Source organism: Peromyscus californicus, unplaced genomic scaffold, assembly GCF_007827085.1.
Source record: "Peromyscus californicus insignis strain IS unplaced genomic scaffold, ASM782708v3 Scaffold_24__1_contigs__length_46423439, whole genome shotgun sequence".
Lineage (NCBI taxonomy): Eukaryota > Metazoa > Chordata > Mammalia > Rodentia > Cricetidae > Peromyscus > Peromyscus californicus.
This window is the reverse complement of record NW_026294535.1, coordinates 45,645,889-45,672,331: the sequence shown is the minus strand read 5'-3', so window position 1 is coordinate 45,672,331 and position 26,443 is coordinate 45,645,889. Positions and strand designations below refer to the sequence as shown.

Below are 26,443 nucleotides of genomic sequence, written 5' to 3'. Positions count from 1 at the left end.
CACACAGCTCAGCTTAACACATGGTGCTGGTGGCTGGCTCCACCTCACAGGCAGTAGCCAGTAGTCACACCTCTGTATGGCAAGCACTGGCCCACCTGAGAGACTGTAAGACTAGAAAGCCACACCTAGCTCCTTGTCCAGAACATTTTTTAGTTTTCTCAGGCCCTGTGTTTGTATATCCAAGCCCCACATTGGGTGTCACATGTAATGAGCTTTTTTCTGTCATGCCAGCTAGTTCCCAAATAATGACACAGAGACTTCTTATTAATTATGAAAGCTTGACCTATAGCTTAGGCTTGTTCCTAACTAGCTCTTATAACTTAAATTAACCCATTTATCTTAATCTGCATTCTATCATGTGGTGTTACGTCTCTTCTATCTTGTACCTCCTGTGTCCTCTACATGTTTAGCTCTTCTTTTCTCTGTCTGGAAGTCCCACCTAACCTCTTCCTGTCTAGCTATTGGCCACTCAGCTCTTTATTAAACCAATCAGAAGGCACCTTGGCAAAGACACGTCTTCACAATGTACAAAAAGATTATTCCACAACAGGTCCATTCATGTAAACACAAACACCATCAGTAAATAAAGCCACTTTCTAGTATAATATTACAAAGGAATGTCCTTTGACCTTTCAAATCTATCTAACATATCCTTCAATGTAGAAGTTTCTTCCCTATCAGCATCATGTAATTGCCTATATCTTTTTTTTATTAAAAATAGATTATTCTCAGCTGGGCAGTGGTGGCACACTCCTTTAGTCCCAGCACTCAGGAGGCATAGCCAGGCAGATCTCTGTGAGTTTAAGGCCAGCCTGGTCTACAGAGTGAGATCCAGGACGGGTACCAAAGCTACACAGAGAAACCCTGTCTCGAAAAACAAAACAAAAAAATAGATTATTCTCTCATAAAACACATCCCAACCACAGTTTCCCCCTTCTACTCCTCCTAGCTCCCCCTACCTCCCATCTCCCCCACATCCACTTCCTCTATTTCCTTCATTGTTTATTTGGAGAGTTGTGGTTGATATACACTGATGATAGATATTTATGAAGAGCAGGATAAAAGAATATTTTCATAATAAAAGTTCTGAAGATGAACTGTAATGATCATAATTAGCAAATATTGATTACTATGGCTAATTTTCTTCAATTGGAATCGCTTATCTATCTCAGATTCTTAAGAAAGAAATTTTGGAAGTAATTATGGAATTAATTAAGTAATTATGGGAGAAATTAAGGAAGTAATTTTGATGAAATGAGTAGAGAGAATCGAGAGATTAATAACCTAATTAAGAACAATTGTTGCTCTTGCAGAGGATTTGGGTTCAGTTCCCAGCACCCACATAGTGACTCACAAATATCTGTAACTCCATTTTCAAAGGATCAGATGCCCTTTCCTTACCATTACATGTGTACCATGCACACACATGGTATAGAGGCATACATACAGGAAAACACTCATACACATAAAATTAAGTAAATAATTTAAAAAAACTAAGACATATTCTACCAGGATAAGACACAAGTGTACATTCTAAAAAAAGAAGCTAAATAGAGTAGATAGATACTTGGAGATGATCTTCATTCTCATGCCAAATACATCCTTAGAGGCTCTATGAATTTAAGAATGTTTATAATTACTAGCAAGCATTTTTTATGTTGGTAAATGAATGTAATTTATTGAATTTCCATAAACAGTTTATATAGAAACATAGTATAACATCCCTAGAGCTAAATATTGGATCATTTACTTGAACCAAGTTATACTAGACTTCCTTGAAGTCTGTTTTTTGGTCTTGGAAGACTGACTAGAGAATGTTCATTGAGAGGACGGTCTCATGAACTCTTTGAACACCTACTATGCCATTTTCTCACATCTCTTCCTACATTCCTTCACAGATTTATCAGTAAAAAAGCACGGTGAACAATAAATCTAAAAATTAAAGTAAGTTTAAGAGTAAAACTATATATATGTGTGTGTGTGTGTACATATATATAATTGAGTCATAATGATGATAAAATTTAGTGCATTGACACATTTTCACTACCAAATACTAATAATGCAGTGTCTATTTTTTAAATATGAGCCTGCAAGGAATCAACCTTACAAAAAGAACTGTAGGCAACTGAAGAGACTCAGGAAAAGGAGAAGTGATCTTCCCTGGAGTTGTCCAGTGTCAACTAGTCAGCCTTGAAAACATACATACAAGTGACATTATATGGACTGAGCAGGTTATATTTAGGAATATGTATGTATATACAGATATACACATATGCATACAATGATAATTTAAAAAGAGGTCATGAATTTGAAGAAGAGTAGAATACAGGAGAATCTGAAGAGATGAAAGATAAGGGAGAAAGATTATAGATAACTTTATTACAATCTCAAAAAAGAAAAAGAAAAAAATGTAAGTCCCAATGAGAGTATGTTATTCTAGGAATTTCAATCTAGAAATGGAAGTATACTGCATTGATTTAGTGAGAAGGCACATTTTGACCTCAAGCTTTTATGAGAAATGCATATTTTTAATTAAAACCAGACTCTGAAGATGCAGTAAATATAAAGAATGAATTGCACAAAAGTGTCAAAAAAACTAATTACAAGTGAAAGTTTGTTTAAATTTATATATCAATAAAATGGGGGTTTCCTTATATATCCTTCATTGAAAATTGTTCAATATAGAGAATTTGGAACAGAAATTTAAGTATACCTTAAAAGAGAAATCATTGAGAAAATTCATCTTATGAAGCAATGAGGAAACCTAGTTATTTCATAGTATTTAGAGTCCGAGTCTAGTAACACTCTAGCTCTCAGTGTGATCATTCCTTTCCTTTCTATACAAATTACACACTGAAATCACCCAGAGAGACAGTTCCTATTCCTAAGAATGGAGCTAGCTCCATTAAAATTAGAAAAAACAAACCTTTTTTTTTTTTTCCCAAGGAAAATTATGTGCCCTCTGTCCCAAAGATATGTCCTAAGTAGGCAGCCTTCAAGTTTGGTGATTAAAGTTGCCTCCCAAGACACTGTCAATGGTTTAACTGTGTAGGGCATGCTTTAAAACCATGTCTGAGGCCTTAGTGTGGGCAATTTCCTCCACATCAGTTGGGAGGTGCCTAGGAGATTTAAATTACTGATGCAGTTGTTATATTTTGGAATAAAGCCAGCAATCAGAGGAGCTTGTGAAGTCAGCGGCCTTGTTTAAAATAGGAACTAGTAGATGTCTTACTCCTGAAGAAAGGGAAAGGAATAATAGTGTGAGAGAAAGGATTTTTCAGCAGGAGGAAATCTCTAATGCACTGTTTTGAGAGATAGAATTACTAGAGAGAGGCAGAAAGAGCCAGAGCAGGCATGTTTCAGAAAAGCTGGGTCAATAGTGACCAGGGTATCTTTGTTTTTTAAAGAGAAGCTTGAATGCTTCCATCAGTTCCCAGGTGTGGAGAGTTTCATCTGGGTATTCAGTTAAGATTTCCTTGTTGGAGGTCATTGTTTTTTCTGGGAGCTATGAAACCAGCTGTTGACTTCCAGCAGTTTGACAGCTGTGAAGGTGCTCAAGACCACCCACTCGCGTCTCCCCACTGAGGACACAAACATTCTGTGTATCCTTTTTTTCAGATTTAAAGGAGAACTTGATCCCCAGGTTCCACAACCTTTGTAACTCCATCCTCTACTAGGAATAGCCTGGTTCCCATCTTCCCAGGTCTTCTTGACTTGTCTTGTATTTACTATGTACTGAGTTATCTGACTGACCCCAGAGTCTATAATGAGATCTAGTGTGAATAAAGGTCTTCTATATAGCAACTTATAGGAGCTTAGCTTAGTGTTAGATTTTGGAGGTGTCATAATTTTCCTGAGGGTGATGAGTAACAGTTTTGGCAATTTATCACAGTTATCTTGACAAAGTTTTGCTACAATCTGTTTAATAGTTTGTGTTGCATGATATTTTCTGTTCTGACCAAAAAAAAAAAAAAAAAAAAAAAGCTTGCCTAGTGATCAGAGGGTGGAGTTAGCCACTAGTTAACCACAGAGGGCAGGTGGTGGTAGTTACCTTTGATCTCAACACTTGGGAGTTGGAGACAGGAATGTAAGGCAGATGGAGATAGGATCTTGGCCCCCTTTCTATCTGAGGATTCATAGCCTTAAGAAGTCTCTGGTGGCTGCTGCTCTGCTTCTCTGACCTTTCAAGTTATTACCCCAATATTTGACTCTTTTTATTGATAGGACCAATTAGGATCACGCTTCATCTGGCATCCAACTTTTGGGGCACGAATTCACGAAAAAGCCACTTGCCCATGGCTTTGCACATGCCAGAGCTGCACTCGGGGGTTCCTGCCTTGCTGACTAAGTTCACCTGTAGTAGAATATTTTAAGGTGTGTTACTTTTGTTTATATCCCATTTAACGCTATGAAGCTGTGTTACTGTGCCTGTATAAAACACCTGATAGTTTAATACAGAACAGGCCAGTAGCAGGGCAGGAGAAAGGATAGGTGGGGCTGGCAAGCAGAGAGTATATAGAGAAAGAGAAAACTGGGGGGAAAGATCAGAGATCTAAGCTTGAGGAGCCAGAAAAGGAGAAGGACTCCAGGGGCCAGCCACCCAGCTACACAGTGAGCCATGGAGTAAGAGTAAGATTTACAGAATTTAGAAAATGGGAAAAGCCCAGAGGCAAAAGGCAGTTGGAATAAATTAAGGAAAGCTGGCAAGAAACTAAGCCAAGCTAAGGCCAAGCATTAGTTAGTAAGAATAAGCTTCTGTGTGTGAATCTATTTGGGAGCTAGATGGCGCCCCCCCCCCCAAAAAAAAAAAAGAGTAAAAATCAAACAACAACATTTTCCTTTCTTTTTTTCCCCAAGCCCTCTGAGCGAGTTTGGGATTTTTTGGTGTCAGCCTCTCTGCAGCAAACTCCACAGGCGCTTGACTTCAAATGCCTCCAGAGTTAGGCCCTCACCACCGGCCAGCTCTGCCTTCAGGCAGCTTCCACCTCACATTCTTCTTCGCCACGATCCTCTGTGTGCATTTTTCAGACAGACAGCTCCCTCTCCTGGTGGGTTATGGGCTTTCCCTGGACCCCTTCAATTGCAGTGGAGGACCTGGTGAAAAGATGAGGCTAGGACCATTGAACAACAAAGTAGGGCTAGAGGTATCGACATTTCCTAAGACCAACTTTTTGGAGAGGGCAATTATGCTGATGTACAAAGACAGTCTGCTGTGGATATCATTCTGTTTAAATAAAACACTGATTGGCCAGTGGCCAGGCAGGAAGTATAGGCGGGACAAGGAGAGAGAATTCTGGGAAGTGGAAGGCTGGAGACACTGCCAGCCGCCGCCATGACCAGCAGCATGTGAAGATGCCAGTAAGCCACGAGCCATGTGGCAAAGTATAGATTTATGGAAATGAATTAATTTAAGATATAAGAACAGTTAGCAAGAAGCCTGCCACGGCCATACAGTTTGTAAGCAATATAAGTCTCTGTGTTTACTTGGTTGGGTCTAAGCGGCTGTGGGACTGTCAGGTGAGAGAGATTTGTCCTGACTGTGGACCAGGCAGGACTGGAGAAAACTCCAGCTACAACAGTCTCTATAGGATGACCACATCCTGGCTCTATGCCATGAAGCAGCTTTGAATGCTTGGGACAGAATTGAAGAAGTCAGAAACAACTGAGTTATTTGCTAAAGTTACACAGGGCCCAAAAGAAACCTTCACTGATTTTTTTTTTTTTTACAAAGATTGCCTTCAGCTGTAAATAGGATGACACCAAATTCAGAAGCTAGACAAATAATAATTGAATCTTTGACTTTTGAAAATGCTAATTCACAATGCAAAAGAGTAATTAGGCTTTTAAAGGCAAGAGCAGCACCCATAGAGGAATGGATCTGAGATATAGTCAATATTGGATCTCATAACCATGATGATGCTCTGATAATAGATGTGATTTCCAGAGGCTTGAAGAAAAACTCAAAATGTCAAGTTTTTAATTGTGGCAAACAAGGTCACATAAAAGAGGATTATAGGCTGGGCGGTGGTGGCGCACGCCTTTAATCCCAGCACTCGGGAGGCAGAGCCAGGCGGATCTCTGTGAGTTCGAGGCCAGCCTGGACTACCAAGTGAGTTCCAGGAGAGGCACCAAAACTACACAGAGAAACCCTGTCTCGAAAAACCAAAAAAAAAAAAAAAAAAAAAAAAAAGAGGATTATAAACAGGGCATTTTTAGAAACAAAATGTTCCCCCTCCCCCCAGGAATAATCCAAACAGAAGTCCCCTCCCTTCTGGAGTATGTAGAAGGTGCAGCAAAGGCCGACATTGGACCAATGAATGCAGATCAACAAGGGACAGACAAGGTAACCTTTGCTGTCGGGAAACACCTTGGGGGGTCTCTCATGGGCCTCCATGTCAAATTTGGCTGTCATTCCCTATCACCATGGGGGAAACTCCTCCCCAGAGCAAATAAAAGATTATTAGATTTGTACAAGAGAGACCTCTTGATTAGAAGAGGTGATAGTTCATCAACCAGCATGACCATCCAATCTAAACTAACTTATAAGACTAACAAATGCTTATCATTTGATAATATATAACTTACCCAAAGGGAAATTCCCTAAAGTTAGGTTTGTGGCAGGGTTTTGTTTTTGTCCTTCCAGGAGAATGAAGACATCTAGCTAAGGAATCTGAAGACCACTGGACAAATGAGACATCTGAAAAAAGGACAAATAGTCCAGAGAAAATGACCCAAGAAAAAGAATAATTGGCCTAATGGTATATCACATTTCCAACAGGATAAAATTTCATGAATCTTCCTAAAAGTTTGTTTTTGCTGTTCTCTACAGACACATAAATGCAAATGGTCTTTTTGTAGTCCCAGTTCAATTAAAAGGTAAAGCTGGATTTGGAGGTGGAGCGTGGTTCTCTCCTCTAAACCCAAGCACATTATTAAAAGAAAACTCAGAGTTGCAGTTTCATATCATAAGAGCCACCTGGTACAGAAGAGAAAAAAAATCGAGGGATGATTATTGTCACAAATCATTTACCCCTCAAATTTATTTTGACTCTTTAAAACTTTTCTTTAGGTATAGCACTATCTTAAAATTTAAACTTTTTGTTTTGATATTAATGATTTTTAAGTTGAAGTTTTCTATAGTGAATGATAAACTTTCCTAACAGTGATCTCTGAACTCTCCAAAAAGATGATGGGGCCCCAAACGATGATTCCACCTGGACTATGGTAATGCCACTAAGCTTACAAACACCACTTAAAGATCAGCTTTGAACTATAAACTGCTCAGGACAGTTTCAAGATGGCTGGTTGGGATGATCCAGCCTCACAGACTTGAGACAAGCCCTGCACTTTCCCATTACACAGAGACTGGACAACAAATGATACAGCTAGCTCTCCCAGGACTTGACAATTATCCCAATATTTTTTTCAGGATCCTCTAAAGATGATGCTGCCCCCAGACAGCAGCAAATAATTTTAAGAACATGATGCCCACATTCCCAAGAGGTAGAGTTGATTGTTTTGGTAATTCAGTGGGTTATAGATATTTGTCATTGGTTACAAGTTGTTATTGGTAATGGTAGGAAAAAAGCTGAATAAAGGAGATTAGATTCAGGGATCTCATTATAAAAGGAAAAAGAGGGGATATAGACAAAGGATAAAATGATAGATTATTGAGTCTACTTTTAGACTAAAAGGACAACTACTAGTTTTAAATATTTTACATTGGCTTGGATTTTTTGTATATTGATACACATTTGAGGCTAGTTTTGTTTTACTGTATATATGTTACAGAAATGATAGGATAGAAAGGTAGATTATTGAATCTACTTTTAAACCAAAAAAGCAACTATTAGTTTTAAATATTTTACATTGATATGGATTTTTATATATTGATACAAATTTAAGGTTGTTTTTGTTAGAACATACTGTACATATGTTTCTACTCTTGTTCAAGGTATTGTATCTATACAGCTCATCTAACAATGTAATATATATTTCTAGTCCTTAAAAATTATTACAAACTATTTAAGATAATAAAGAAATTAGGTTAGTAGTTAGTCACCTATTACAATCAAACTTGTAGTCATGTTTGGTATGTTTTCAAGGTCAAATAGAGATATATTTTAGGTAGGCAAGTGATCTTCAAATGCTTCAGAGATCTACAGAATGTGGCATTTAAGATGTTTTAATAACATAAGGTTCTTTTTTATGACAATAAGACATAACTGCTTCTGGCAGCACCAATCTACTTCAGAGAAGATGATGGACATTGAAGAAACTCCATATGGAGTTTACTTTTTTGTGGCAAAAGTTAGCCACTGGGCAAGAAAGTGCTCTTACCTGAACTGCTGACAGTATGCTGTCCAAAATGGACAAGCAGGACACAAAAGAAAGTGACTGCAGAACCTTGAAAAGACAAGGCAGGACAGTCTTTCAAAAATCCTGCTTCACAGAAAAGTCTATCAGATATTCTAGGCCTGTAGGCCAAAGATGTATGCCCCAATGTTGCAGAGGAACCTTGGGTGACTGTCCAGGCAACCAACAGTTTCCGTCATTTTTTAATTTTGGAAGTTATTTGCTCTGAACTTCCTGTTTACTCAGGTAATATTATGTCCTTCTCAGGTCTCTGATGGAGCTGATGACTAGATAGTTACAGTTTTCATTATTACCAGATTCAGAAAAGAAACTCACAAAAGAGGTATAAAGTATATAAGGTTGAGAGACATAAAAAGATAGTTTTGATTTGGTAATACAAGTTAGGATAGAAAGTGAATTAGGTACAACAAACACTTTGGACTCACCAAGATAGGATAGATCATGGAGTATTTCCTCTGTATTTGTTAAATGCTAGTGGACTAGACATTGTTAATGTAATTATTGCCTGTATATGTTCGTATATAGTTATTGTACTTATTGTATGTAGTTTTTCTGTTAGTTAAAACCTTTGATTTTTATTTAGACAAAATGGGGGGGAAATGTTATGTGATATTTTGTTTGTGATCTAACAAATGAAGCTTGCCTGGAGATCAGAGGGCAGAGCTAGCCACTAGTTAACCATAGAGGCCAAGCAAGGGTGGTTCACACCTTTAATCCCAGCACTTGGGAGGCTCATATCATTAACCCCAGCACTTGAGAGGTGGAGACAGGATCTCAGCCCCCTTTTAATCTGAGGATTCATAGAGGTAAGAAGTCTCTAATGGTTGGTGCTCTGCCTCTCTGATCTTTCAAGTTATTACCCCAATATTTGACTCCTGAATTTTATTGATAAGACTAATTAGGATCATGCTTCAAGTTTGATTTGTCTTTTTGACTTTGCCTAATGGTTGCCAAGCACAAAAGACAATATTTTATCCATATTTTCCTAGAAGAGACTGGATTGCCTGTGAAATAAAGGAAGGTCTATTATCACTCTTGAATGAATGAGAGATGCCAAACACAGATTATTTGACTCAGACCTTTGCTACTTCAGTGTCCTCTTCAGTTCTAGTGGGGAAAGCTTCTATCAAGCCAGTGAAGTTATCGACAAACACCCACAAATATGTGAAGTTGGCACAAGGAAGCATATGAGTAAAGCCTATTTGTCATTCCCCACCTGAATAACTTCCCTTTTCCTGGATTGGCTCAATAAACATAGGAGGATGGAGATGGTCAGAGCTATTATGTAAGTATAGAGGGAAGGCCTGACATAAATGTTTTACCATGAAGTCAGTCCCTGTTCTATGAATAGTAAGCTACCAGTCGCAGGTTGGCACCTCTACCCAAGTAGAATGAGTCATGTATTCCTTTAATTGTTTTTTCAGTGGAGGGCTTGAAGTGATAGTGTCTTATTTCCCATATCCTCTTTGTTTGTCACCTTCTTATTCCTCTTGGGAAACATACTTTGATTTTATATCATCTGTCTTTGGAGGGAAAAGTGCTAAATCTTAAGGAATCTCTAAAACTGTCTTTTTGGAGTCCCTGTCTGTTAGCCTATTTCCTTGGGAACATCAAGGATGTTCTTCTGGTGGTCCTTGCAATAGATGACTGCCACTTAAGTGGGTATTTGGATATCTTCTAACAGATATAGAATTTCTTATTTGTGTTTTATAGATGAGTTGTTGGTTGTCAATAGTCTTTAGTCTTTTCGGATGACAATATGTGTATGGATTACCATGAAATACTGTGTCCAATATGGTTTGGTCCTGATAATCTGATGTGATGAAGGAGTAGATAAAGGACAGACAATACATATAACAGAAAAGTTGGGATATGGTGGGCCATGCTCACTCAAATAGAATAGCATAAACTATGCAACAACCCAGAAATCTCAGTGCATTTATTATATACAGCAGGATAATGCAATTCTTATAAAGGAAAACATTTAATTGGGTAGCCTACAGTTTAGGGGTTTAGTCCACTATCATCATGGTAGGACATGGCTGCATGTGGGCAGACATGGTTCTGGAAAAGGAGATACGAGCGGAGAAGGAGCTACATCTTGACCCACAGGCAACAGGAAGTAAACTGAAACATTGGTCATGGCTTGAGCATATATGAGACCTCAAAGCCCACCCCTCATGACACAATTCCCACAACAAGGCCATATCTCTAATAGTGCCACTCCCTATGAGCTTATGGGGGCAATTATATTCAAAACACCACATTCCACTCCCTGGTCCCCAGAAGCTTATAACAATATCATAATGCAAAATACATTTAGTCCAATTTCGAAAGTCCTCTTAGTCTATCACAGTATCAACAATGTTCAAAATTCCAAAGTTCAAAGTCTCTTTCGAGATTCATACAATCTCTTAGCTGTAATCCCCTATAAAATCAAAATTAAAAAAAAACATCATATACTTCCAACACAGGATATACATTACTGTTTTAAAACCCTAGAAAAGAGAGCTTAGTGAGGAAATACTAGACCAAAGCAAGACCTAAAACCAGCTGAGCAGACTCCAAACTCTGCATTTCCATGTCTGATGTCAAAGCACTCTTCAGATCTCCAACTTTTTTCAGCTTTTTTGACTACAACATATTTCTTTCTCTTGGACTGGTTCCACTGCCTGTTAGCAGCTTTCCTCAGCAGGTATCCCATGGCTCCAGCATCTCCAGAATCTTGGGATCTCCAAGGCAATCCAGGCTTCAACTTCACAGCTTCACACAATGGCCTCTCTGAGACTCCATTCAGGAACATCCCTGACACATGCCTGGCCTCAGCAGCTGTCCTTAGTCACAAAGAGAGATTCCATAACCCCTTCACGCTATCTTTGACTCTAAAGCCAGAACCATATGGCTGAAGCTGCCAAGTTTTGCTGCTTGCTGGGCCTAGAACATGGCCTTCTTGTTCACTTACATCTTCACAAGCTTTCTGTTTTCAGTAGTTACCTTCACTGCCAAGCTTGACTGTTTTGGAACTTTCTCTGTAGACCAGGCTAGCCTCAAACTCAGAGATCCACCAGCCTCTGCATCTGGAATGTTGAGATTAAAGGTGTGCACCACCGTACACCTGGTTCTAAGCTTTTCTTTAATACCTTTTTACAAGTTGGAAGTTTAGCTGGATGGGATCTTGCCCTGAGGTCACCACTCCCTTTATTCTATTTCTTAATCTGTTTATTTCCTTGAACACAGGATTTAGCTCCATTTCACTTCCCTGTGCTCCTTTTCTCCTCAAATTGTATAGTTTGTATTTTCCCTTTTCAGCTTACTCCTTTGCATTATAAATCTTCATTAGTATTAACACTAATAAACACACAATAGAGTCAATACTATGCTGTTTTAAGATTTCCTTAACCAGTACAATTAATCCAAAACTCTTCACTTTAACCTCGGGCAAACTTTTTGGACAAGGGCAAAAAGCAGCCACATTCTTCACCAAAATATCACAAAAATGATCTCTAGGCAACATACTAAACATCCTAAAATTCTTTTCTTCTGACAGCTCTTGAGCAAGGCCCCCACAGTTCATCAAATCACACTCAGCGTCATTGTTTTCCATGATCCTACTAGTACAGCCCAGTAATCAGCACTTAAAGCATTCAACTGCTTTTCTAATCCACAGTCCCAAGGCTTAATATTCCTTTAGATGAAATCATGGTCAGGCCTATCACAGCAATACACCAGTATCTGGTACCAACTTCTGTCTTACTCAGGGTTTCTATTACTGTGAAGAGACATCATGACCATGGCAACTCTTATAAAGGAAAACATTTAATTTGGTAGCTTACAATTTAGAGGTTTAATCCATTATCATCATGGTAGAATATGGCTGCATGTAGGCAGACATGGTTCTGGAAAAGGAGCTGAGAGTGGAGAAGGAGATACATCTGGACCCACAGACAACATGAAGTGAACTGAAACACTGGGCATGGCTTAAGTATACATGAGACCTCAAAGTCCACCCCCACAGTGACACACTTCCTCCAACAAGGTCATACCTCCTAATAAGTGCCAGTCCCTATGAGCTTATGGGGGCCAATTACATTCAAACCACCACAAGCACCATATGTTAGATTTCTAAGGCAGCTTAAAAAGAAAGGAGGAAGAAAGGGAGGGGAGTCTGATCTTTCAGCAAATAGGACTGTATTTATTAGCACACATAGTGAGAGACAGACTCTCTTACCCACTCCAAGTTGAAGAGTCTGCCAGAGGAATAAGATGAATGAGACCCTTTATAGGGGGAGTGAAGGGCAGAAATTGTTGCAGCACCTAGCCCATGATTTCTCCTGCAGGCTTTCCATTATGAGACTAAGGTGATATTGTCTGTCCCAAGAGACATTCCTTTTTTGATCTTGTAAGAACACCATTTTAAGGGCCAGGGACTCTGTCTTGCTTTTCTACTTACAGACAATTTGAAGTTCATATTTTCTGTTTTTTAATTAAACTGAATAATGTATTTTCTCTAGTTGTATGTGTTCTTCATTTTGTATTTATACAGCAACCTGAGATCTAGGGTGATTTTCCAAACAGTACTTTTTCTTCCATAAAGTGTACTCACCCTATGCCATATCTTAGACTCAGTGTACTCTATGCCATATCTAATCTAATCATTAATAAATAATAAAACAGAATGGTTCTTTTATGGTCATAAATAGATAAATTGATGCTGAGAGAACTTGAGTATTTTGAACAAGTAAATTGGACAATAGCAAATATGATAACTTGATTTTTAAAACAAACAAATAAAAATGTCCTCATCTCTGCTTTACTTGTGTTATGATTTTACTAATATCATGCACAATCAATTTTATTGATTTTTTAAAGTAACAATATCTTACTTTTTATCTCTATATAAGTGTAGTATTATTAAGGAAGACAATAAGATGTTATATTTCAATGTATATATTGTAAGATAAATAAGTAAAAATAAACTTTCCAATAGCATTGCTATTGAATAATAAGATGAGCAGGGAGAAAAGGACAAGGCACAAGCATTACCATGGTAGTAAACACTGGTCCAGGCAGGCATACTGAAGATAATAGAGCTAAGATTGCACCTATTTGTAGAGGATTCACAGTCTGGAAAACAACACATTAGCAGACATTCACATTGAGAATCAACAGGGGTCAGAAAGACTACAGGAGTCAGAGGGCATACACAAGCCCTGTGCAAAATCAAGCCAGACTAAATGTCAGCAGAGAGCGGGGAGGTGGGCAAGTAGTCTTACCCTGGCAGAGGATCTCATGGCAATTAAAAGCTTCCGAGAGAGGAAGTTTTCCCTAATAGAATTACCCTTAGTAAGTTGACCATGTTCCAGTAGAAGACCACACATCCCAGAATATATGGGTTGCACAAATTAGGTTTCATGAGAAAAAAAAGGAGGGGACACACAGAATTGGGTGGATAGGCAAGGGAGGGTGGCCCTTAGAAGAGTTGAAGGACAGGGTGACTATGACCAAAACATACTGTATGAAAATTCTCAAAAAAAAATAAAAATTAATATTCTGTATTCAGTTGCTACAGTTGTTTCAAAAAATAATAATACCGGGGGGGGGGGGGGACACCTTCATATACAATGCTGTTATTTCCGTGTTTTCCTTCCTACTTGGTATCACTGGACACTGTCCCTAAAGGCTTCTTATCCAATTTTAGTACTAATGTCTATTGTAGTTTATATTCCTTTGTGCTTTATGTGCATTCCACCTCCAGTAATTATGATTATCTGAATTAGTCCCTAGAGCTGGTTACAGAGACAATAGATAATATTTAGTAATGGATGCTATCATTTTAATTTTCAAACACATAATAATTTTCTACTTTATGTTTATTGATCCTTTCTTTTTGTAGTCAGTGTGATAAATTCTCTCTTGATAAAATGGGAGAATTAAGACAGAAATTTTTGCAATGTAGAAGAAGTTAGCTTAGCAAAGGGATGAAAGTATTTTTAAAATTCTGATTTCCATGGACTACAGCAATTGCATTCATTGATGTCTTCAATATTACAGCCATTACCAGTGTCGATGAAATTCCGTGAGAACCAGAGGTAAGATAAACATAAAGACAGTGTAGGAACTCTCAGTGTCCAACTCTGATTTGTTACTCAACTGCTCAACCCTTAATAAAATGTTTCTTACTATATCAACTTATTCATTTTCTACTGATTTAAAACAAGGAAATACTACTGTGTGTCTTTCTTTAATCAAAGTCTGTGTAGCACTGTGTTTCAGGGAATGTGTTTTTACTAGAGGTAGTCAGAAATTGTATTGATATGTGCTGACTATAGGAATTAATGTATATTGTACAAATTTTCTGAATTTCCATACTGCATTAACTTAAATGAGATTCAGCATAGAAGTCTTTATTCACTGCTTAAATAGGACTTCTAATAACTCACAAGTACTTTGATAATCCTTCCCAAACTCTAAACTTTATTCCAACTCAAAGGAGAATAAAATATTAGTACTGCTATTCTTATAGCTTAAATGCCATATGACCTAAAAAAATATAATCACTTGTATGAATTCATTTAGTTTTCAGAAGTATTATCAACAGTTCAAGTCCACTTTAAGCAGAGAAAACAAAATTTAAGCAAATTAACTAATCCTATGTCATGAATACAAAAATATTCCCTTTGTATTTTCAATCAAAATCTCATTCATTGTCTACAAAGCACTTTCTATGATGCTAAATTGACTCATAATTTCCTAAATAGGAATTTAATCTTGTTTTATATGCTAATTCTTTACCGATTTATTTTTTTTTACCCTCTTGCTTGATTATACCTGGATAGTTAATGACCTGAAACTATTAGATTCTGCAAAGACATTTGCCACAAACCCTTAGAAATATGAGTGTTTAATTTTTATTAATTTATGAAATGGCATTTAATAGTGTCTCTTTCCTAATTTCTTTCTGTAGACAGTGGTGCTAATGCTGACAAGTGAATGTGCCCATTGTTCTTGAAGTTGATTAACATCACTTGTTCACATTTCTCTAGAAAACACCATCTAAATTCATAAATAATCTAAAGGAACTCTGAGTGGCAGGCACTCTTTGTACTGCCCACCCACTGTATTTTGCAGTGTTCTAAATAAGCCTTGTTTTTTAAGCAAAATAAATTACAATGTCATAAGTCCACTAAAAATTTAATGGCTTCTTCTGAGAAGACATTGATTCACTGAGATTAATAAGTCACAATATGAATCCTATATTGTGAGGTAGCCCCAAAAACACTAAATGAGGCTGAATTTTTTTATAATCAGAGACTGAAACAAATATTATCCACATCTTAATTTAGACAATTATTCTTTTGTGTAATGTGTTAACCTGAACTCTAAATAAATATTTAAATTCATGAACTTGAAAGAAAGTTTGTGACATGATCACTAAAGTACACTTTTTTTGGATATGTGTTCTACAGTATAATTGAAAAATAAGAAACTGAATAAACACAGAAAAAATATCGCGAAAGGAAATATCATCCAGTAGATAATATAACATTATTTAACATAAAGCATATGCATAACAAATAAAATGGAACTCTTCAAAGTCTCTTCATCAGTTTCCCAAAGAAACCGATGACTGAGCATAATGCACTCTTCAATAAAGACTTTGTTTCCCTTGAGCATCCCTGAGGTACCTGAAGGATTCCTGTAAGTACTTACTTAGTATCAGGGATTTAAAGAAGTCAAGATACTTGGCTTTTCTCATAAAAGCCCTAAAAGTGCTTTACAGCCATCATGCATAACAAATATTAATGATCACGGTTATTTTTTTATTCCCATGACAGGAAATTGTCTCAACTGCTTTGGATTACATATAATAGTAATTTTTATTAAATTCATGGAAGGAAATGAGAGATTAATTACCTAAGCCAAGCCCTCTCAAGAGAAAATGAAGGATCTGAATTCATAAAGAAAAACTCAAATGAAGAGTTAAATGTATTAAGATATTCTTCATACCCGTACAAGTACATCCTTGCAGTAGTTGAAGGCTTCAGGAATCATGTACATGTTTATTAATATTGAAGTTAAGTTATTTGAAAGGACTATGACTACCTATGATCCTCATTAGACTTACTATATGTTAATATATGTATAATCCATTGATTTATTCATAAATACTTTTACATAAAAGCATATTTTGCTACTTCTGGTTCTGGACATTGGATCTCCTACTGCTAGAGTCTATAATACTGTTTTTCTGGGTTTTAAAGACTGTCTTTAGAAATGATACTGTTTTATTATGCCTCTCATAACCCCTCCATTGACCACTCATACCTTTCCAAACAGATCTTCCTAAATCTCTTCATAGCTTTACTCAATAACAAATGAGTAAGGAACTGTGGCAGTATTATTTAAAAATATTTAAATTAACAAGAAACTTAAGAAAAATGATACATGATTAATCCTGAAACAAGGTTAAGATACTTCAATATATCTCCTGTATGGAATTATTCTTTATCCAATAACAAAATTAATTGTGACTTAAAGGTGTTATCGAAAGCTCATACTTTTAATCAATAACAAACTGATGAAGTAAATGATGCTACAGAACAAGAGAAAAGTGAATTGAAGAGATGGCTTGTAGAGCTAGGAAAAGAACTTAGAAATAATGTTTTATAAATATATATATAATTATAACCAGTACTCTTACATGTTCTTTCATTTAAATTTGCTAAACTGAGGGAGTTAGGAACAAGTATGTAACATATCTGGTGAAGTACATAATTATGGATATACATTATATAAAACAGAGAAAAACACCTAAGTCATTTCCATGCTACCATAAAGCTCAGAATGGAGAGCTATGGTGGACAGCAGCAGGTGATGAAACAACATATACAGTGAAATTAACTGAACTAAAGTTTTATTTAACCTAAATAAATTATACTAAACACTGAACTGTTTACATTAATTAGAAGTATGATGCTATCCCAACTTCCAAGAATACAGAGTAGCAGAAGAGTTGACAGGAGACAGTGGTACAGTTTTAAACGTGGTGAGCTTGGGAGATCTGGCAGAATCTTGCAGAATTTATGCAACAGGTATTATTTATGTCATGGAAATTTAAAACAGTGATTTGGAGTCAATATAAAGTTCTATATTGCAAGGCCTATTGTGAGTGTGTATTCCTGTGTTCTACAATAGTTGGTAGTGACTTTCAGAAACATTGTTGCTAAAGGATATCAGGATTGGTCATGGGTAGCAGTGTAACTACCTTCAATACAGTTAACAAGCCACACTGAAGATGAGAGAAGTATGTGGTTGAGGTAGAGATTGTGGTGGCAGTGGTGGTGGTTGTGGTAAAGATATTAAGTACCACAAGCAGCCCAAAAGGAGAAGCCAGCCCCATATAGACAAGGTAAAGAATAAATGTAAAAGAATCATCTGCCTAAGCTTATATGGTACCATAGAATTGGGTAGTTTATCCTTTTCTTTATTGTTATTGTTGTTTTAAGTAACTCATTTGGTATTGGATCTATTTATGATTATCTGAGACAGTCATTGACACAGGCCACTATTCTAGTAGTCCTGATGTTTTACTTCTCAGTTGTTAAGAACTGCTTTCTCACTGTACATGCCTAGATGACTTCTATTAAATTTTAAGCATTTTCCTAAAGTTTCATACCTATCAAATTATTTAGTACTCTGAATTAACCTAGGAGATTGACTTATTTGCTGAAAAAGTATTATATTTTATAGATGAGACACTGACCACAGGATAGTAAGTGAATAGCAGAACTAGAAAATGGGTTGCATCCAAAACTAGAAAGATTTCTTCTTTCTATGTCTATGGTGCTAACCATAAAATTTATTTTTTACTGAAACTTAAACTTAGTTTTTAAATATAAGTAAATAAAGCTATTAAGGGACATAATTGAATATAGGTGATAATAATAACATTTATTTCAAATAGAAAAAAATCTGTTGGGTAGGAAGAAAGCTTTCAGAATAACAATATGTCGACTAAAGCGCTGTGAACTTATGGGGATCACATGCACTACACCTGAGGTTTCAGCCTTGATGTTTATTTCCTTTTGTATCTCACTGACCTATATCACCCTCATGCTTAAGAGTAGTGAGGGAAAAATGGTCTTGTCACATCTAACTCCAAAAAGATCGATACAGGAATTTGAAAAGTGATGTTTTAAACAAGGATAAATGGCTTAAAAACAAAATAATCACTCTTAGAAATAAAATATCTTTCTCATTTTTTGTAATTCTTAGTACAAATAAACTTTTACGTGAAGGGAAATTTGCAAGGACATTGGAACAACAACACAAAGGTGATGATATTTTTATAATATTTGAAGGCATCTCTAAAGATAAGAGGTATCTGGCCTTATGAGTCTACCTACAAACCCCTGTTTTGACACTTCAGGCTGTGTGACATCTATCAATTTTGTTCTCTGTTTTATTTTGTTTATCTTTTATTATTCATTCCTATTTATTCTGCACATTAGTGGAATTACATGATGTTTCTGCATAAATACACCAAACATTCATCATATCTAAACATACTGCCTCCATACTTCTGCCCAGCCAAACCTCATACCCTTTAAATTTTCTAGTAACAATTTGTTCTTTGGGATGAGCATTTAAAACTTTTCAAATATAAATGAAATATAGAGTATTTGTCTTTCTGTGTTTGTCTTATTTTGCTCAACATAATTTTCTCCAGTTCCAGACATTTTTCTGACAATTCTAGGATTTCAGTCTTCTTTGGCTGAGAAAAATATTTTCATGCTACATTCTCTGTTGATGTGCCACAACGTTGATTCCATATTGAAGGCATTAGAACAGTGTCACAATAAACATGGAAGTGTTAGTATTTCCTTTGTATTTGAATACATCTTACCTTATATATATACCCAATGGTGAGATCATAGGATCCTACAATAGTTCCACAGTAAGCACTGGAGAGCTGCCTTATTACTCTCCATGGTGGCTATACTAATTTACATGCCTAGCAACAGTTCCTGTAAATTCTTTTCTCTCCACAGACTCTCCCAATTTTTTTCCACACTAGGCATTTTTTTTTTTTTTTGGTTTTTTGAGACAGGGTTTCTCTGTGTAGCTTTGTGCCTTTTCCTGGATCTTTCTCTGTAGACCAGGCTGGCCTCAAACTCACAAAGATCCACCTGCCTCTGCCTCCCAAGTGCTGGGATTAAAGGCGTGTGCCACCACCGCCCGGCCACACTAGGCATTTTTACTGTGTTGATAATATTGATATCTCATGTTATTTTAACCAATTAATTTAGTTTTAAAATCTGATTTCAATAAAAGGTTTTTTTCCCCTACAAAATGGAAGGAATTAAAGAACCATTGTTGCTCCTGTGTGGCTTCCAATGCTCCTGAATATAAAAAAAGCATATTTTTTTATAAAATTCTAGCTCCACACTGTAACATTTATTATTCTGTTGTTCAAGTTGGTTGTCTGTGTTTTTTCTTAATAGGTCAGGCTAAAATTTTTAAAAAGTGAATGCAGAATGAAAAACCAGACAGAAACCACAGAGTTTATTCTTCTGGGGTTATCAGATGACCCTAAGCTCCAGGTGGTGATCTTCATCTTTCTCTTCATCACCTACACACTCAGCATCACGGGGAATTTGACCATCATCACTCTTACCCTGCTAGATTCCCAGCTCCAGACCCCCATGTATTTCTTCCTCAGGAATTTCTCTGTATTAGAAGTGTCCTTTACGACTGTCTGTATACCAAAGTTCTTGGGCACCCTTATCTCAGGAGATAAAACCATCTCCTTCAACAACTGCATAGCTCAGTTATTTTTTCTCATTCTCTTTGGAGTCACTGAATTTTACCTTCTGGCTGCCATGTCCTATGATCGTTATGTTGCCATCTGCAAGCCCCTTCATTACCTGACCATCATGAGTCAGAAAGTCTGCACAATGCTTGTCTTTGCCTGCTGGCTGGTCTCTTTCCTAATCATCTTCCCTGCGCTCATGTTGCTCTTAGATCTTGATTACTGTGGGTCCAACATCATTGATCACTATACCTGTGATTATTTCCCCCTGCTGCAACTTTCCTGTTCAGATACAAAATTCCTGGAGAAGATGGGATTTTTCTGTGCTGTCTTTACCCTAATGTTTACTTTGGTGTTAGTATGTCTGTCCTACACATATATCATCAGAACAATTGTCAAGATTCCTTCTGCTAGTCAGAGGACAAAGGCCTTTTCCACATGTTCTTCCCACATGATTGTCATCTCCATCTCTTATGGAAGCTGCATTTTTATGTACATTAAGCCCTCAGCATCAGATAGAGCATCTTTGACCAAGGGGGTTGCCATACTAAATACTTCAGTAGCTCCCATGCTAAATCCCTTCATTTATAGCCTGAGGAATCAGCAAGTCAAGCAAGCCTTTATGAACACAGCAAAGAAGATGGTATTTTTAACAAGTACGTGAAATGATGTGGCCTGTGAGTGCGGGCCACACTGAAGGCCAATTCAAAAGTTAAACATAAATGTCAGTGACCCAGTTACATCAGTGTGGCACTGCCCACCCTCCTTGTTTTAGTCTTTATTTTTGTTAACAGTTTACTAGCCTATCTTGTTATTGTATGTCTTTTCCAACTATTATCTTCTTATGTCTGTCTGATACAAGATTCTTCTGGTATTTCATAATAACAGCTTCTTAACTGTAATTTATTATACAGATAAAATTACAGTTTGAGATATATGCTGGAAAATTTATCCCCAGAAATGGGAAAGCACATTGTAAACATTAATGTATTTTACTCAATATACACTTGAAATGCATTTGGCAATTTTCACATCTTTTTACATACTTCTCATTATGATTGGGTAGTCCCTCTAGGATACATATTTAAATGCCATGAAATTAAATGAAACATTGCATTTCATTTAATTTCATTTAAAAGCACAAACAGCATTACTTATTAACTACAATGTGATATATTCATGTAATTTATTTATCAATAAAGAATGACAATCAGCAAGTGTCCTTGTGGTTTGATTGAGCATCCCTTGGGTATATGCCCAAGAGTGGTATCATTGAGTCTTGAGGTAAATTGATTGCCAATTTTCAGAGAAGCTGTCATACTGATTTCCAAAGTAGCTGTACAAGTTTGCACTCCCAGCAACAGTGGAGGAATGTTCCCCTTAGTCCAATCCGCTCCAACATAAGATGTCTTCAGTGTTTTTGATCTTAGCCATTCTCACAGGTTTAAGATGGTATCTCAGAGTCATTTTGATTTGCATTTCCCTGATGACTAAGCCCTCTGCATACAGGAGATAGTTGTGAAGCTTGGTCTATTTGAGGGGCCCCTGGCAATGGGATCAGGATCCCTGGTGCATGAGCTGGCTTTATGGAGCCCATTACCTATGGTGGGATGCCTTGCTTAACCTTGATGCAGTCGGGAGGGGCTTGTTCCTGCCTCAACTGAATGTACCAGGCTTTGTTGACTCCCCATGGGAGGCCTTGCCATTTTGGAGGAGGGGGTGAGGGAGCAGGTTGGGGGGGAAAGACTAGGGGAAGCTAGAGGAGGGATTGGTGGGGGTCCTTTGGTATGTAAAGTGAACAGAAAAATTTCTTAAATAAATAAAAAATAAAGAATGACAATCATTCATAATATACACATGAGCTATATGTTTAATGGACTTTTATAAACAAATCTCATGATTTCCCCATATGTGTGTGTATGTATATATATATATGGAGAGAGACTATGTATAGAGAGACTGATATATATATATACATACACACATATACATATATGTGTGTATGAATATGTATGGGATCCTGATCCCATTGCCAGGGGCCCCTTTGTCAATAACAGTAGCCAAACAACATGTATTTAATATGTGCATTTATAGCCAGATATATACTCTATTGACAATTATCTAAACCTTGAGTAGTACATATGCATGTATGTTAATATATAGACATATATGCAATATATTCTTAATATACATGTTTACTAAAAAGTATATTTACACACTTTTTCTTCTCACTTTTTGAACTATTTTGAAAAAAAGTATAATTTGATTTATTATATGGAGGATATATTTTCTATAAAATAGGACCCCAAAACAAAGAAAAATTTCCCATTATATAAAGTTAGTGTTACAGTGTGGGGGTGAAGTTTCTAAACACGGTGCATATGCCGAGGGTTTAGTCTCTGGACGGAGTTACTTTCGGGCAACTGTTGCATCACTTGGCTCTGAATTCATGGATTATAAAAAGGTGCAGCATGGTTGGATGAAGTGGGACACTAGAGATGTGATTTTTGAGAAGTTACTGGTCCCATCCAGCTCCCAAAACATAGTAGTGGAGTCAACAGATAAAAGCTTTAGCCAAATAAATCCTTCTTGTTTTAAGCCATTTCCTCAAGTGTTTTGTCATGGTAATGGAAAACTAACAAGACTATATTTGTTAAATTTTCTATTCAACATATTATACTTAAAATATGAAGAATATCTAAAAATATAACTAAGCAAGGTGTGCATACATATTTATGCATATGTGTATACAACTGAAGTAAGAATTGTGGACAATAAAATTTTTCTCAATTACATGAACTGATGTCTTAATAAAAATGGTATAATTGTGATCTTTGTTGCATTATTTTTAACGATTGTCATAAACTGAGAAAGAGAAAATGATACATTTTGCTGAAAAAAGAAAAGTAATACAATTTAAAGGGATTCAAAATTATAGATGGAAATCATTGATTTTTTTCCTAATTTCCTACCTCCAAAATATGAATAACAAATTTTATATTTAAAAGATAATTGATAGAACTGAGAGTTCTATCACTTCAAAGTACATATTATCCCATCTGCAAACAAAGGAAAATATATCAGGTAAGTTAAGACTAAATAACTTTTTGGGGGACAAAATCCCACAGATCTGTAAAGTATAAAGAACAAAGGCCTATAATATTAAAATACTAGCAATTTTTATTTTTCTTTAAGTCTAATGAATATACTCATAATTAAATTGTTAATGTGGTGGCTTGGGAGTCGGCTCGACAAATAAAGGCACCTGCCACCAAGTCTGACAGCTTGAGTTCAACCCCACACCCCATGGTGGGAGGAGAGTGAGTGTCTACAAATGGTCCTCTCGTCTCCACACAAATCATGGCCCATGTATGACCTCACACAATATACACACAGGCACACAAAATAAATAAGTAAGACTTTTATTCATTTATTGTCACCACAAAGTGTATGCTGATACACTGTCTATGTGATGCCATGACATCTGAGTGAAAGATTTTATACGTGCTACACAGATCCTTTACCTTCCTGACTTCATCTGGATGTCTGGACTTGTTCATACAAACTCTCTGGTTTTGTTGGTCTACTTTCTACTTTTCTTTCTAAATAAATTTTAATTAAAATATAATTATATCACTTGCCCCTTCTCTTTCCTTCATCCAACTACTCAAATGCTTCCTCCCTTAAATCTTTCCTATGTCCCCTCTCAAACTGATGGGCTCTTTTTCTTTGACTATTATTGTTATATATAAAGAGATGCATCAATATATAACAACCGAGTCCATTTTTTGTTGTTTGTGTGCATATTATTTCAGAGCTAACCAGTTTGTATTGGATTGTCAATTGGGAGACTCATCTCTGAGAGAGGCTAATTTACCCTCCCTCAGCAATCATTAATCCCTGTAGATCTTTGTCTAGGGTTGGGAACCTGTAGCATTTTTCCCTGGCACTTTAGCATGTCTATTGAGAGTGACATTCTTCAGGTTTTGTTTATGCAGCCATTTCCAGGAGATAAGGCATCACAGCAGACTTCCTGGTCCTTTACCTCTTACAACCTTTCTGCCTCCTCTTTTGTTGCTCACTAAACCTTAGCGTTGGTATTGGTGTTGTGCTGTAGATGTACCCATCACAGCAGGGTTGCCACAATCTAGTGATCTCTGCATTGTGTCCAGTTGCAGTGTTCTGTAATCGTCTGTATTTTGTGTAAGAGAAGCTTCTTTGATGAGGAGTGATAGCCACACTTTTTGTGGGTGTGAAGATAAGTTTCAGAATGTAATTAGAAATTACACTGGTCTAGTTAAGTGGCAGTAATTGATTCTCCTCCAAGATTTATGACCTCACTACCCATGGATAGTTGACTAGATTTATGGTACCAGGCATGATTGCCCTCCTGTTGAAATGGCCTTAAGTCTAATTAGTCAGCTGTTGGTTACTGTCAAGATATGAGTGCCACTATTGTACCTGTAGGGATATATGCCATGCTGGTCATTGCTGTGGTTTGTAGGCACACAATGAGATAGAAGTATGATTGCTTTACTCCCTTGGCAGCTTACATAGCACTTTCTAGTAACTATGGAAAATTGACCATAGGAAGGTGGCCTAGAAGTTAGACCCAACTTGAATAATCTGAGTCCTGGATCCTAAGTGTGTGATATTTTCAGCACTAGAAACTTAGCTTCAGTTTCTGAGAGGCAACCAAAGACCACAGCAACAGTCTATACTGTTGGAAGTCTATACTTGAACTATTCTGAACAGCAACTCAGAGTTTTCTCATGCCTGGTGGTGGGGTTTTTGTTAGTCTATGACTTTTGTGGGGAAAATTATCAGTCAGACACACACACACACACACACACACACACACACACACACACACACATACACACACACAAACTTTGTCTACGTATGGATATAAATAATTTTAGGTAAACATAAAAAAAATTTAAAAATGTGATTCCTTGAGCCTTTATCAAACACCCTTGAAGTTGTTTCTCTCCTCCCTTTTCTCATATACTGACCTCCATCCCCCATCCCAATTTTTTCCATTTCCCCTTTCATATCTCCTGTATCCTGCTACTCTCCTTTCTAGCCCTTCCCATGGTCCCATTTTATTAGCACTATGACTACTGTATGCTGCATGAAGCATTCAAATTAATGCTACAACTCTGAAGAAATTTTGCAGCGCTGGGGAATTAATAAAATAAATAATCAAAAAGTAAGAACAAATTGTGCATGTCATTTTCCCCATGTGAGAAACCACCTAGGAGTTTTAGGCCCAGATCTTTTAGAACTACCAACTGGTTTTTATAGAGAAATCTTTTATTTTTTGAAATTATAATGTAAATATATCATTTCTTCCCTTTCTTTACTTCATCTAAGCCTTCTAATGCACCCCTTGCTGACCTCTTTATTTTTGTCATACGTATATGTATTACATATAATATATATTGTATATGTTATATATCCAATATTCCTAAATACAAAAATATGCTCTTCTCAGTCCATATGTGTATGTATGCATATTATATCAACACTAGTTTGAACTATAAGTCAGAAGAAGGAAATTAAAGGAGTATAATTAGGAAAATAAGAAATCAAACTTTCCTTACTTATGAATGATATGATGTTATACATGACAGATTCCAGAAAATTCTATCAGAAAACTTCTGGAAGTGATCACAATTTCAGCAAAGTTGTAGGATACAGAATTGCAAAAACCAATAGCCTTTCTATACACCACCAACAAACATACAGGGGAAGAGATCATGGACACACTCCTATTCAGAGTAGCCTCAACTAGTTTTTAACTGCAGAGGAAAAATAATTATGTGTCTTGAATAATGCTCAGGATGCAGATAAGCAGACATACCTACTAGGGTAACTATATTTACCCTAGATAACTATATCTACCCTAATATATATTAGCTATATTTAATGATTACAAATTTGTCAAAGACAATATTGCAGAAAGCCACAAAATAAATTACACAAGATAGAAAAAAAATGAAAAACAATATCAAAATTGAAAAGAATGTTAAAAATCCAAGCCTAATCACAGACATAGATAATCATTGCTCACAATTAATTTTGACAATATTGTATTTCTGATATTGGACTTTAGAAGAAATTGCAGGATAGCTGGTCCTTCATTTTACCCTGTCCCACTAAAAGTCATTTCTCTAACTACGTGGGAAATGGAGGGCATTCATCAGGGTTCTCCAGAGAGATTGAAACAATTGTCAATACAAAACCACAGCT

The 26,443-nt window shown here is 36.6% G+C and overlaps 1 protein-coding gene across 1 annotated transcript; it reads left to right on the top strand.

Moving 5' to 3' along the window:
* The first annotated feature begins 19,901 nt into the window (after positions 1 to 19,901).
* On the top strand, positions 19,902 to 22,489 carry LOC128120064 (olfactory receptor 6C1-like). Its single transcript, XM_052753816.1, has 2 exons — positions 19,902 to 20,831; positions 22,469 to 22,489. Exons 1-2 carry the CDS (start codon positions 19,914 to 19,916, stop codon positions 22,487 to 22,489), a joined length of 939 nt encoding a protein of 312 aa, XP_052609776.1. The 5' UTR covers positions 19,902 to 19,913.
* The last annotated feature ends 3,954 nt before the right edge of the window (positions 22,490 to 26,443 follow it).